Source organism: Microcaecilia unicolor, chromosome 9 (assembly GCF_901765095.1).
Source record: "Microcaecilia unicolor chromosome 9, aMicUni1.1, whole genome shotgun sequence".
NCBI lineage: Eukaryota > Metazoa > Chordata > Amphibia > Gymnophiona > Siphonopidae > Microcaecilia > Microcaecilia unicolor.
This window is the reverse complement of record NC_044039.1, coordinates 129,884,847-129,898,744: the sequence shown is the minus strand read 5'-3', so window position 1 is coordinate 129,898,744 and position 13,898 is coordinate 129,884,847. Positions and strand designations below refer to the sequence as shown.

The 13,898-nt window shown below is 43.1% G+C and overlaps 1 protein-coding gene across 1 annotated transcript in view; it reads left to right on the top strand.

Annotated features, from left to right (window-relative positions):
* The window catches only part of PACS2 (phosphofurin acidic cluster sorting protein 2), a 550,048-nt gene that overhangs the window by 473,008 nt on the left and 63,142 nt on the right, over nt 1–13,898 (top strand). The window contains exon 18 of the mRNA XM_030213995.1: nt 6,963–7,071. Coding sequence (XP_030069855.1) covers nt 6,963–7,071 — 109 coding nt within the window. The remainder of the gene's footprint in view (nt 1–6,962; nt 7,072–13,898) is intronic.

Here is a 13,898-nt window from a genome sequence, read left to right as displayed (position 1 = left end):
AATGAAAAAAAAAATTATTGACCAAGTAATGAAGAACACAATGGGACATTCAACTTCTGAAGTAACTGAGAATCCATGAAGACCTCTGGAAAAAAGGAAAAAGAATGTCTTGATTGATATGAAATGGAGAAACCACTTTCAAGAGGAAAGTAGATACCATCTGCAAAGAAACTGCATCAGAAGAGAACAACATTAACATTGACAATATGGCTTGTGTTCCACTAATACCTCGCAGTTCTAAGTGGATCACAGTTTATTGTTATTGAATTTCTTTATTAAGTTTTCAAAATTTACAAGATAATACTTATAAATCGGAAATACAGCAAAGAAATTAGAGAAGTAGCATCATTCATCCATATCCAAAAAGGAAAAAATGTTAATCTCCACAACTATTATGCTTTCTCTAAAAATAGGCAAAATAAACAAAAAAGAAAAGAAAAATCGCTTTCTTAGACCACAATTGTATAGGGAGAGGAGACACCTAGTTAAAGGAAAAACATGAAAGTAATACATTAACGTAAATGGCCTGGCTCGTATACCCCCAGCTTTATATACTATTTCTCAATACTCATCAATCACTATCTGGACAGTTTCTTACTATCTATAAACGTTTTAAGCTGACCTGGTTCAAAAAAGATGTACTTATTTCCCAGGTATTTAATACAACATTTGCATGGATAAGCCAATATAAAGGAAGCTCCCAATGCTTTAACCTCCTTTCTGTAGGCAAGAAATGCTTTTCTACGATCTTGTGTGGATCTAACCACATCTGGAAAGATCCAGATTTTATGACCACAAAATTCTTTATTTGAATTCTTAAAGTAAAGTCTTAATAAGGCATTCATATCCTGCTCAAAGACGAATGATACCAAAAGCGTCCTTCGCATTGATACTTCTGATATAGATTCCTCTAGCAATGCTGATAAATCTTGTAAATTCAGTTCAGGTGTCTGTATCTTTTCTGTTGGATTCACCTTAGATTGTTTAGATTCTGGTAAATAATAAATGTTATTGATCGGCGGAATTGCAGATTGAGGATAAGCCAAAACTTCCATCAAATATTTTTTCAGGAAATCAATCGGGGCGATTCCAGGTGAAACAGGAAAATTTAAAATCCGTAGATTCAGACGTCTATTATAGTTTTCAAGAGTTTCTAATTTTAAGGAAGCCTTAATTTTATCTTTTATCAGAGTATCTGTTACTGCTTTCAGAGATGAGATTTCAGTTTTTTGATTAGACAAATCTATTTTAACATCCTCATGAGCTAACGTTAAAGCATCTATTTTATTTACCAGCAAAGTCATATCCTGAGAGGTTTTTGTAGCCAGAGTCGTCAGTTGTTGAATGGCTGACCAAATGGATTGTAGAGTTACCGCTTGTGGAACTGCTTGTTCCATGGTTGTAACATCTGCTTCCTGGGGCAGAGTACCTCCGTCTGAGGCCCTTCGGTCACCGACTTCCGGTTCCTTCGCGTCCTCAATACTCGACCGCTGGATTGCAGGACAAAGCGGTGGGTTAAAGTCCGGTGGGGATAGCGATGTCTCTACCCCTAATGGAGATGTCGCTCCTTCCACAAATCCAAATGCGGGGTCCCTCTCACCGGTTCTCGCTGGGGTGCTGGAGACATAACGCAGAAGCGTTTGCTGACTGGGGGCAGGTAATCGGGCTGACGGTAGTAAACCCTTTACCACCCCCTTCCTCTTAGTATGCGGCATATAGAGAAGCGAAATAAGGTTGAACAAACAGAGTTTCAGCTCATGCTGACCACGGAGTCTCCCGTTTGAGCCGCCATCTTGACTCCTCCCCTCCCTGCCCACAGTTTAGAAGAAGCTGGACATTTCCAGGAAATACTAAATAAGAACAATAATACTGACAACTTCTAACTATCTAGAAGATTGTAACACAGATTTCTTAAGTATGAAAGTTTTAATGTGTTTTCAAAATTGAAAATAAGAAGATGTAGATATTGAAATTCTCTATTTCTTTGTTGATATGTGCTGCCTAAAATGAAAGGAAGTTGTCTAAAAGCCTTGGTTTATAGTTTATTAGAATTTGCTGTGCCACTGAACCTAATTTGCAGACCTGAGTGGTTTACAAAACTAAGGGTACGTAATTATGCAGAAAGAGCTATAATATAGATAGGAAAGGAATAAATCATACACACACAAGCAGGTGGCACAAGCAGCGAGTAGGAAGGGTCGTAGAAGGGAAAAGGAGAGGGCTCACATGGAGGCCTGAAAGAGTCTCCAAGACCAAATTGAGGTCCCATTAAGCAACAACTGCTTGAAGGGGAAGCCAAATTTAGGTATCTGTCAAAAACGACCCATGTTGGAATGGGTAGCAAAGAAGGGAACCAACTACTATTTCTCTAAAGAAGGTAAACACTACTACCTGAACCTTGAGAGAGTTAAACACCAATCCCTGATTCAGACTTCCTTGCAAAATGGACAGAATGGTTGAAATGTTGGAACTCCATTGAGAAACCTCATGGCCAGGTCACTGTTCTCAAAGAGCTTCCAGACTCTAACATAAGTAATGGAGGACTTCCTCACCTTCAAGAAAGTAGCAGTAATGGAGAGAGAAAAAAAACTTCCTTTTCAAACTTTTGAAGGGATCTGGATTTTCCAGGAGCACTGGTCCTTGAAGCAGCCCGTTTTCTCTTGGTAAGAGAAGAGGAGTTCTTTTGAGGAGACAAGCTAGATCCTCATATCAAGGACGATGAGACCAATCAGGCACAATCAGAATGACTAGTAAAGGGGCAATAGTGCAGCTGAGCAAGATGGCAACATAGTTTTTCTCTCTCCAACATCTAAAATAATGATTACTTTTTACCCCTATACTGAGCAAATATATGTCTTGGGAAAATGACTGGAAAAGGTGTTTCCCAAACTTGTGAGCAACATGACTCACCAGATTCCATTGAGAAAATATGTATACAGGCTGGTGTCAGAGCTATACTAGCATTCATCTCTTCCAAACTAAACTCTCGTCCTCTGAAGAACGAAGGCCACTTGCAGTTCTGATGAATTGCCATGAGATTGAAAATCAGGACGTCCCTGCAATGAACTATAGGGTTGAATGTTGCTGGGCTGAGCTCTCATTCCCTAGTGTCCAGGGTATAACAGCTGAGAAAGTCTGCCTTAAACTTTGTCTAGACCCACCACTTGAGATGCGGATAGAGCTAGGAGATGGGAGGCACGCATTTTGTCTACTCCCAGAGACACCTCTGTGCTTCTGATCTCACCTTGCTTGTTGACATATACCATAGCCTTGGAATTGTCAGAAAGACCACATACAGCTTGACTCTAAAGTACAGGAAGAAAATGAACTGAGGCCAGATGGATTGTCCATGCCTCCAGGTGATAGGTTGAGCAGAGGCCCTGAACCACATTGCCCAGATAACGAGTCCCAGACTTCTGAGACTGGCATCCATGGACAAGAATGCAGTCCAGTGGATCTAAAGGCACCCATCAAAAGATGTAGAGAATCTGACCATCACTCTAAGCAAGTGAGAACTGACTGAGAAACGAGGAGTCTGACTTTGAACCACTGAGAGAGAGAGGAAACCAATGTGACAAAAGAGCACATTAAAGAAATGAACTAGATCTGCATGTCAAGATGGTGATACCACCTCTAGGGTTGTAGTGATGGATCCCAGCAATTGAAAGCCTGGAGATGGGAATGAAGCTTAAGTGTTTAAGCCTGAGGGAGAAAGACCAAATTCTTATGGGTATTGAACAGAACCAGGTATTTGAGAACCTGAGTTGGTTCCAGATGATTTTTGGCAAAATTCACCACCCAGCTGAGACTCCCTGCAAGAAGGATACTATTTTTGTGCTGTTGCCTGCCTGGATTTTAGGACAGAGCTTGTACAAATCAGCCAGTTATCAAAGTAGAGATGAACCCTCATCTCTTCCTTGTGAAGAAAGAATACAATCATTATCTTCACATTGGAGCTTTAGCTAGACCAAAAGTAAAATCTCTGAGTTGGATGTTGACTTGAGATATACAAGTGCAAGAAAGTTTTGTGGTAGTCTGACTGCAGTTAGGGTGGCACAGGTTTGATGGCCTTCAGAGATAAAAGCCAAAGTAATGCATCGTGGTCTATACAACACTTGGGACCTACTCCACAGTTGGACTCCATAAAGTCATCTGAAACGTCTTCTGAAAACTCAAGAATATAACCCAAGCTGACCACCTCCAAGACTTGCTTATCTGAAGTAATGAGGGTCCACTCCCAGTGGAAATGTCAGAGTCTGCTACCAATCACTTTCATCACAGAAGAGACCTGCAGAATCTCATTGGTAACCCTTAGATTCCCCCCCCCCCCCCCCCCCCCCCCCCCCCAGTTGGAAGGATGGAGAAGGAAAAGGGACCTGAACTCCTTGCCTTCTTGTATCAGAGAAAGGTTGACTTTTCTGGGAACCTGGAGAGGCCCAAAAGGAAGACTTTTTAACAGTATGATGTCTTGTCTTGAGAACAAAGCTATCTAGACGCTGGTCTAGAAACTCTGCTCCTGTTACGTTCCTCACCTGGTTCCAGGCCGGCGCGGTCCAGCAGAGATAGCTGGCTATCTTGGTGGTGTTTCTCCAGGATAGGTCGGCCATCTTGGGATGGGCATCTCAGCTTATGGTGGCCATCTTGGGGTTGGACGGCTGCAGGAAGGAAGCCCATATTTGGGTGGTGTGCTTCTCTGCTGATGGGGGCAGCCATCTTGGATCAGCTGCACATGTTTGAGACTGATTCCTATACTATTTAAAGCCCTGCCTCCAGTCCTTCATTGCTTCAGCCTCAATTGTGTTTGAGGTCCACGCCGGTGCTCCTTTTCTTCAGTTCCAGTGTTCCAGACCTCGGCTTGTTTCCCGGACCTCACTTGTTTTGCTGCCTGCCTTGACCTTGGACTATTTTTGACTACTCTTTGCCCTACTGATTTACCTGGCTTTTGGACTGTGTCTGTTTGCCTGCCTGTCTGGTCAGTGGTCGGCAACCCCGCCGGTTCCAGAAGTCCTGGTGGCTGCCCGAACCTGGGGACTCAACTCCCAGGGAACGGTGGTCGCTCCCCAGGTGAAGCTAGGTGAAGCACCGAGTGCGGTGTCACTCCATCCTAGCCATGCTCAGTCGGGGCAAAAGGGCTCACATTCCTCCAGTCATAACAGCTCCTGTCCTCCAGAAGGCATTGAGGCCTGGTCTGTCACCCAAGTTTTTAGCAGTCTTCTCAAGGTCCTTTCCAAAGAGGAGATGCCAATTTCCTATTTAGAGCCATCTTCAAGCCACTACCACTGAAGCCAGGGAATTAGGAAAATAGCTAAAGAAGTTGCACCTTACTCAAGAGGGGGCATTTCAGAAGAGGGAGGCAGCTTAGACTGCCACAAACAGCTGCCTGGACCTCCAGCACTGAAGAAGCAAAGAAATAACTCAGTCTTGTGTTCATGGATCTTTTTGGGAGCAGTATCACTGGTAATGGTGGTTTTCTCAGTAACCACTTTTACTAGAGCATCAGCTTTCAAAACTCAAAAATATATATCCAAATCTTCCTTGGGAAGAGGAAAAAAACCTACTTGTAAATCTCATCCCTTTGAGGATGAGATCTGGAGCTTCTCATTTGGCAAGCATTAAAGGAGAAAGAGCCTTATGGAAGGGAAAAGCCTTAGGAAGTCACCAGAGACCCTCTGTAATTGGATCCCCCTATGAAGAGGCTTTTGACTTGTTTGATAGAATTGATAAAGCTGCTAGATCATGGTCATGAAAGAAAAGCTCTTCTTGGCAAAATAAGCACAGCACTGACTCCTCACCTTACTACACACCTTACTACACAGAAGAGTTCACAGAGAGACCTACTTCCTGAGATAAGTCTGTCACTCAAGTCCTCCACTACGGAAGGAGGAATTCTAGATGGCCCAGCCACTCCTAACATCTCAAGAGCGCTGCCACATTAGCTTCCAGGATCTGACCCTTTGGATGACTGTAGGCTGGAGAAATACTTGGAATCTAGAGAGCCCCTGACAAAAGCAAGCAGTGAGAACTGTCTCCCTCCCCCTCCCCACAAAGTTACTTTCCAGCTGAAAAGAAGGATCCCCCTCGGCTAAAACAGGAATGGCTGTAGCTGAGAGAGAAGGCTCAGAAGACGCTGTATGCAGCTCAAGAGGAGACAGTTGTAGGCTTGTCTCAACTCCTTCAAGCCATGGGTGCACGCCTGTCACAGATGGGGCACAATTAGCCGTTCACCTGGACCTGCAAGGCCTGCCACTGGCCTGAACAAGGCCAGGCAACTCTGCTTTGCCTCAGTCTGCTTATTCGCCCCTACAGACCTGCTAGAGGAACCCCTGTATTTCTTACTTTTAAAGGTGTAGTCCCTCTTAGGGGAAACTGCTTAAACTCCTTGTATTGTATGTGTACAAGTTTTAAATACAATACTCAAGAGGGGAATGGGGGGAAAATTTACCCATACCACTGGGACACCCATGCAGACTGGTACCAGAAGTGAAGCCCTGTGGGTCAAGGTTCTGGACCATTGAGAAAGAAGGATTTTTTTCCTCGGTCTTGACTAAGAGACTGGTTGTATTACATCTCCTGGGAGAAAGCCCCCAGCCAGACTTTGACCTTTAGCCCAAGGTTCAGGGAGACTGGCCAAAGACAAAGCAAAATATAGCAAAATAAATAACTAAAATTCTGCTGCATCAGTTCACCTGCGACGTTTGCTGGAGTTACAGAATTACTGGAAGTTTTTTTTGCTGCACCTCTCTTTATATGGATGATATCACCAGAATCTTTATCAAAATCTTCTAGTTCTCTGTCTGTCTGCTGTTAAGGGCATATAACCCATACATTTGGACTAGTCTAGCATTATAATAAGGAATTGTTCTTGTTTTTTGCTCCACCAACCTGAAAGTTTCTCTTTACATCAATTTTACATACATTTTCAGAAGTTAACACACCTTTTATGTGTTTATTTTTCAATACAGTTCAGGAGGCACCAGATGTTGTCTCCAGAGTAACACAGTATATAGCTGGGGCAAACTGCGCTTATCAGTTACCAATTGCAGAAGCAATGCTAACATACAAGCAGAAGAGGTAAGAGTCATCAATGAAGAATGCTTTAGTAGTACAGTTCTAGCCAAATGTACTGTAAGTAGTAGAGTGCAATGTATGTACTTAAAAATCAACCCATCCACCCCCAAAAAATACCCCAAACCAAAACAATGGTACAACTTATCTTGTAGCATAATAATCACTCAACCTAGGATAAAATTTTGTTTGTCCTATAAAGAAAATAGTGACAATTTGCCTTTCCTTTTGCGATACTGTTTATTAGGAATAGAGGCGTTATCTCCCAAACTGATGGCACTGGATACATTGTTTTACCTATTGCAACTATGAGGAAGGGGAGGAGAGAGAGATTTTTGTGGCTGTGTGATCCACTTCAGCCTTTAAGATTTTCCTTTGCACAAGGACCCTGAGGACAAGCAGGGCAGTAAAATATTTACTCATGAGTAATGTCATGCAGTAGAGCCCTGCCCAGGCACTTCCTCAAAACTCAGTACAGAATTTTTTGAGAAAGTTCAACTACACACGCATGACGCTTCTTGCCTGCTGCTGTCATGTGGGACCTCCTCAGACCTTAGTTTTCTGCATAGCCAATGGGGTGTACCATATTGTCACAGTCAACCTAGTGATATATTTCAGTTTTAAACTGGTTTTGTTGGTTGTAAGTCCTGCTGCTTTCATGAGGTTTTCTCACGTTAACCTCCCTAGGTAGGTTTTCCAGTTAATTAAGTTTTATTTTTTTTTCTCATCAGCTCAGTTCAGGTCTTATTAGGGCTCAGGCTTCCCATCTGGGTATTTTTCAACATAGTCATTTGATTTTGTTGTGACTGATTCTCAAGAAGATACCCAATGGCTTCTAAAGTTGCTCCTGTTGCAACAGGACCATATGAATTACAGAAATACATAATTTGTATCAGGCACTGGGAATGCATTGGCATCTAGTGTCTTGGTCACCCTCAACATTGAGCATCGGTGGAAGCCATCGGGTACAGTCATCCAATTTCTACCCGAGAAAGAGGAAGGATTTGTTTTTAGCTTGACCAGTGCTAAGGGAGCACAATGCCAGGTGTCCACTGTATGCTGAGGTGCATCAGTATTACCCCTCATTGAAACATGGTACCATAAGTACATAAGTAATGCCACACTGGGAAAAGACCAAGGGTCCATCGAGCCCAGCATCCTGTCCACGACAGCGGCCAATCCATTTATGCATTCTTGTATCCCACTATTATCCAAAGCAAGTTTCAGTTCAAAATGGCTTACAATTTACAGTGAAATTACAGTAGTGTTTTACAGTTGTGGCTTACGTGGTTAGTTAAGGAATTTTTTTAAAGAGCTGTGTTTTTATTCCTTCTGAACTGAATGCTTCTGATGGCTTTTGGTATTGAGTTCCATTCATTTGGATCCCAGGTAGCTGAATTCTGCTGTGTAGATGGTTCTGTATGTTATGTTTCTGCAGTTGGGTAGGTTCAGAAGTAGGTAACTTCTGGTTTCTGGGCTTGTGTTTCTTGAAAATAGTTCTGTCATGTCTTGCATGTATACAGGTGCCATTCCGAATAGTATCTTGAAAATGATGGTGCTAGCTTTGAAGATTAGTCTTGCTTTGATTGACAGCCAGTGTAGTGCTTCAAGTAGTGGGGTGGCTCTTTCATATTTCAACTTTTTGAAGATCAGTCTTGTTGCTGTGTTTTGGACGCTTTGTAATGATTTTAGAGTGCTTTCCTTACATCCTACATACAGCACATTACAGTAGCCTAATTGTGATAGTATCTTCGCTTGTACCATTATCCAGAATGATTGGGAAAATAATCTCTTATCCTTCTTAGTTTCCATAGTGTTCTGAAGCATTTTGATATTACTGCTGACATTTGACTGTCCATTGATAGATGTTTATCTAGGATAATTCCCGGTATTTTCAGTTGTGTTTCGATTTGATATGTTTGATTGTTGATTGTGAAATTTTTGTGATCTATGGGATTGTGCAGGCTGGATAGAACCAGGAATTTGGTTTTGTCTCTGTTTAGTGTGAGCAGTGGCGATCCTTGGTCGGCTGCCACCCGGGGCGGATCACCGCTGCGCACCCCCCCACCCCACGGGGTGCAGCAGAGTCCGTTCCCTACCGGGTGCAACGGCGTCCCCCCCCCCCCCTCCCCAGTGCATTCTTACCTGCTGGGAGCAGCCACATGGCTGTCGGTTCCGCTGGTTCCCTGTTCCGGGGCAGAGGGAACCAGCGGAGCCGACAGCCGCGCGGCTGCTTTCTGCACCCCTCCAGCAGTGTGCATCTGGGGCGGACTGCCCCCACCACCCCGCCCTCGGTACGCCACTGAGTTTGAGTTTGAAAATTGTTCCCCATTTTTTCATAAGGTCCAGGCCTGTTTTGACTCTATCCAGTATTTCTGTGATGCTGCTGTTGAATGGTATGTAGATGGTGAAATTGTCTGCGTATATGAAGACAGGCGAGAATACCTGGATAAGCGAAGAGAAGCTGGAAAAGCTGTCAGGAAAGCGAAGAGGCAAATGGAAGAAAAGATAGCTAATACGGTAAAATTGGGGGATAAGACCTTTTTCAGATATGTAAGTGATAGGAGGAAGTGCCATAATAGCATTGTGAGGCTCAAAGCTGAGGGAGAGAAATATGTGGAAGATAGGATAAAGCTGAACTGCTTAACAATTATTTCTGCTCTGTGTTCATGAATGAAAGGCCAGGGGTAGAACTGCAGAAAGCAAATGTTGAAGGGGACGGATGCATGGTAGACCAAGACCCACTTATGGAGGACTGTGTTCGTGAGGAGCTAGCTAAACTAAAAGTACACAGAGCGATGGGGCTTGATGAGATACACCCGAGGGTGCTCAAGGGAGAGGTTGTGGTGGCTCTGCTGACTGACCTCCTAAATGCTTCCTTAGAGACTGGAGTGGTCCCAGAGGACTGGAGAAGGTCGAAAGTGGTTCCTTTGCACAAGAGTGGAAGTAACGAGGAGGTAGGGAATTACAGACCTGTCAGTCTGACCTCGGTGGTGAGTTAGCTAATGGAAACGCTACTAAAGCGTAGGATTGTGATATTTCTCAAACTGAATGGAATGTAGGACCTGAGGCAGCATGGCTTCACTAGTGGCAGGTCATGTCAGATGAATCTGACTAACTTCTTTGACTGGGTGACCAAACAGTTGGAAATGGGAAAGGCGCTAGATGTGGTATACTTAGATTTCAGCAAAGCCTGTGATATGGTTCCGCACAGGCGCCTGATAAATAAATTGAGTGCCCTCAGTATGGGACCTAGAGTAAATGATTGGGTTAAAAATTGGTTGAATGGAAGGAGACAGAGGGTAGTGGTAAATGGAGCTTGCTCTGAAGAAAGGGATTTTGTCAGTGGAGTATGCAGGGATCGGTCCTTGGGCTGGCTCTTTTTAACATCTTTGTGAGCGATATTGTGGAAGGGCTGTCTGGTAAGGTTTGTCTCTTTGTGGATGATACCAAACTCTGCAACAGGGTGGACACCCTGGACTGTGTGAATGACATGAGGAAGGACCTAGCAAAGCTGGAGGAATGGAACGATATTTGGCAACTAAGATTTAATGCTAAAAAATGCAGGGTCATGCACTTGGGTCACAAGAATCCAAGGGAACGGTACAATATAGGGGGTGAAGTGCTTCAGTACAAAGGAAGAGTGGGACTTGGGGGTGATTGTATCTGATGACCTTATAGCTTCCAAACTGGTAGAAAAAGCGACGGTCAAAGCCAGACAAATGCTGGGGTGCATAAAGAGAAGGATGACCATCAGGAAAAAGGAGGTGATAGTGCCTTGTATAAGTCTCTGGTGAGGCCCCATATAGATTACTGTGTGCAGTTCTGGAGACTGCACCTACGAAAAGATATAAACACGATGGAGTCAGTCCAGAGGGCGGCTACAAAATTAGTAAGCGGTCTTGAACACAAAAATTGTAGGGACAGGCTTATGAACCTCAACATGTACATGCTGGAAGAGAGGAGGGAGAGGAGATATGATACAGATGTTTAAATATCTCAAGGGCATTAATGTTCAGGAAGTGAGCCTTTTTCAACTGAAGGAAAACTCTGGAACGAGGGGGCATATGATGAAGTTAAGAGGGAATAGGCTTAGGAGTAATCTAAGAAAGTATTATTTCACAGAAAGCGTGGTGGAAGCGTAGAATGGCTTCCCGGTGGAGGTTGTGGAATCAAGGACTGTGTCAGAATTTAAGAAGGCATGGAATAAGCACGTGGGATCGCTTAGGAAAAGGAAGAGTTAGGGGTTTCAAAGGATGGGCAGAATGGATGGGCCGTTTGGCCTTTATCTGCCGTCATGTTTCTATACGAATGGGTTGAGACCCATAGCCTCCAATTTTTTTCCGAGCAGTGCTATCATTACATTGAACAGTATTGGTGATATTGGAGATCCTTGTGGTACCCCACATTCAGGAGTCCAGGAAGTTGATGTCTGGTTTGACATCTTTACAATGTAGGATCTGGATTGTAGGAATCCATTGAACCATGCTGCCACTGCACCGCATATTCCCATGTTGTCGAGTAGGGTCATTAGTGTTGTGTGGTCTAATAGGTTGAACACACTTAACGTGTCGAATTGTAGCAGTGGTATATTCTGTCTTTGGTATATTAGGCTTGCAAACTTAGTTATCAGGGTGGTTATGACCATCTCGGTGTTGTGGTCTGAAACCTGATTGGGAGTTGTGGAGGATTGAGAGTTATGTCAAGTATTTCATTACTTGCTGTGGTACTAGGCCCTCCATTGTTTTGATCAGTAATGGTATTGAAGCCATTGGTCTATAGTTTGTGATGTTGCTCATCTTGCTGGTTGTGTGTTTAGGGATTGGGGTGAGTATAATGTTACCTTTGTCTGTTGGGAATTATCCTTTTGAAAGCATGTATATGATGTGCTTGGTGATGCATTCACTGAACCATTCCACTGGGTCTTTCATCATATTGTTAGGGCAATTGTCCATCAGGCAGTGTGCGTATTTTGTCAGTAATATCTTTACTGTGTTTAAGCTGGGTGATTTAAAGGAGGACCATATTCTGTCTGCCATGGCATGAGCGTCATTTGTTTCTCAGTCTTGTTGAAAATCCAGTATGGATGTTTGTAGTTTCTTTGTCTGATCTCTTCTTTGCTATTTTGTGTTCAAAATATTGTGCAAGCTCATCTGCTGTAGGTGGTGTTTCCGTTGATGCCAGTACAGCTTGGGTTTTCAGGTTGTTCATTAGTTTGAATGTTTTTTTTCATGTTAGTCTGTTCTGGGTTGACATATGTGCTGTAATAATTTGCTCTAACTTTCTTTATGTTGTGTATATATATGTTCTTATGGTTTTTCTATATATGGTTTTGTTTGAGTCAGTCTTGTTTTTGGCTCATGTTCTTTCATGGTTCCTACATAGTTTTTTCATGTGTAATAGTTCTTCATTAAACCAGGGTCGTTGTTACTTTTTATTTCTTGTTTTCATTTTAAGTGGTGCTGTTTTGTTTAGTATGTTTTTGCTAGTTTTCATCCCAGTTTCTTATGAAGTGGATGTGCTTTGGTGGTGTATTGCAGTGTTCATTCATTGCTGTTGTCTACAAGGTTCAATTGTCCAGCTTCCCTCTGGTTGTGTATGTATGTGGTGTTCTTATTTCTCTGTTCTTTCCATTTTCTTTCCATTGTAGTGTGAAAGTGATCTTGCTGTGATCTGTCCATGGTACCTCCTTCCATATCCTCCTAATATGTGATTATGTTTTCCTGAGAATCTGTGTGCTACTGTGTCTAATATGTGGCCTTTTGTGTGGGTTGAGGTGTCTTGTGTTGTTTTAAAGTTCCATTGGTTTATGAAGTTCATTAGGGTTCTGGCATTGGTATCGTAAGTGCAGATTGATGTCTCCTAGTAGTAGGATATTTGGTTGGTTTGTGCATACATTCGATATGAAGTCCATAAAGTCGTCTTGAGCATTTGACCAGCTTCCTGGGGGGTGATAAAACAGTATGATACATAGTTGATTAGCTAGTGCTGTGTCAGTGATTTTACATGCCAGAATTTCAATTGCTGAGGATATGTGTTTAACGACAGGCTCTGCTTTAAAGCATGATTTGTATATTATTGCAATTCTGCCTACCTTCTTTTTAGCTCTGTTGATGTATATTGTTTTGTATCCCAGTGTCACTGGTGTCCTTTAAGCACCCTCAACGTGAGCACCACTAATCCTTCTTGGCACCAGAGAAGGTGCAACAGCCTCCCTTGATCAGAGATTCCATTTACAATATACCCCAAGTAACTCAGGAGGGCATGGCCATGCCTACTGTGATGGCTACACCTTTGTTGATAGCAGTCTTTGAGGAGACGCTTATGAAGATGCTCGATGAGAGGATATAATGTTTCTTTGCTCAGCATGATTCTGCGACTTCGACATCATCTATGTCAGATTGGGAGTGGTCCAGCCAATCCTTGAGATCCATGCAGTGCCTGTAGGAGACAATTTGACAATGAGAACTTCAAGGGGCTCTGAGTCAGCTACACTAATATTGATTTCCAGTGCATTAAGAGAGGAAGCTTTACCGATGCATTGGGAATCCTCAGTTTCTTGGCGTCCCCCAGCCTAGTCCTGACACTACTGGGGCCAGTAGGACAAGACAGGCATAGACTCAGACATCTAGGAACTATTTTTATCAGTCTGAGTGCTCCTGGGATTCTGAAGGATGACAAGAGGGCTTCTCAGAAGAGTCATCCCCAGGTCTCTCTTCAGATTCCTCCCTACCTGAGGAACTCTTTCTTTGGTTTTGTGAGAGAGATGATGCATGCTGTCTCATTTAATTTAGAGACGGAGGAGCAGCCCAGGACAGAAAGATTGGATATCC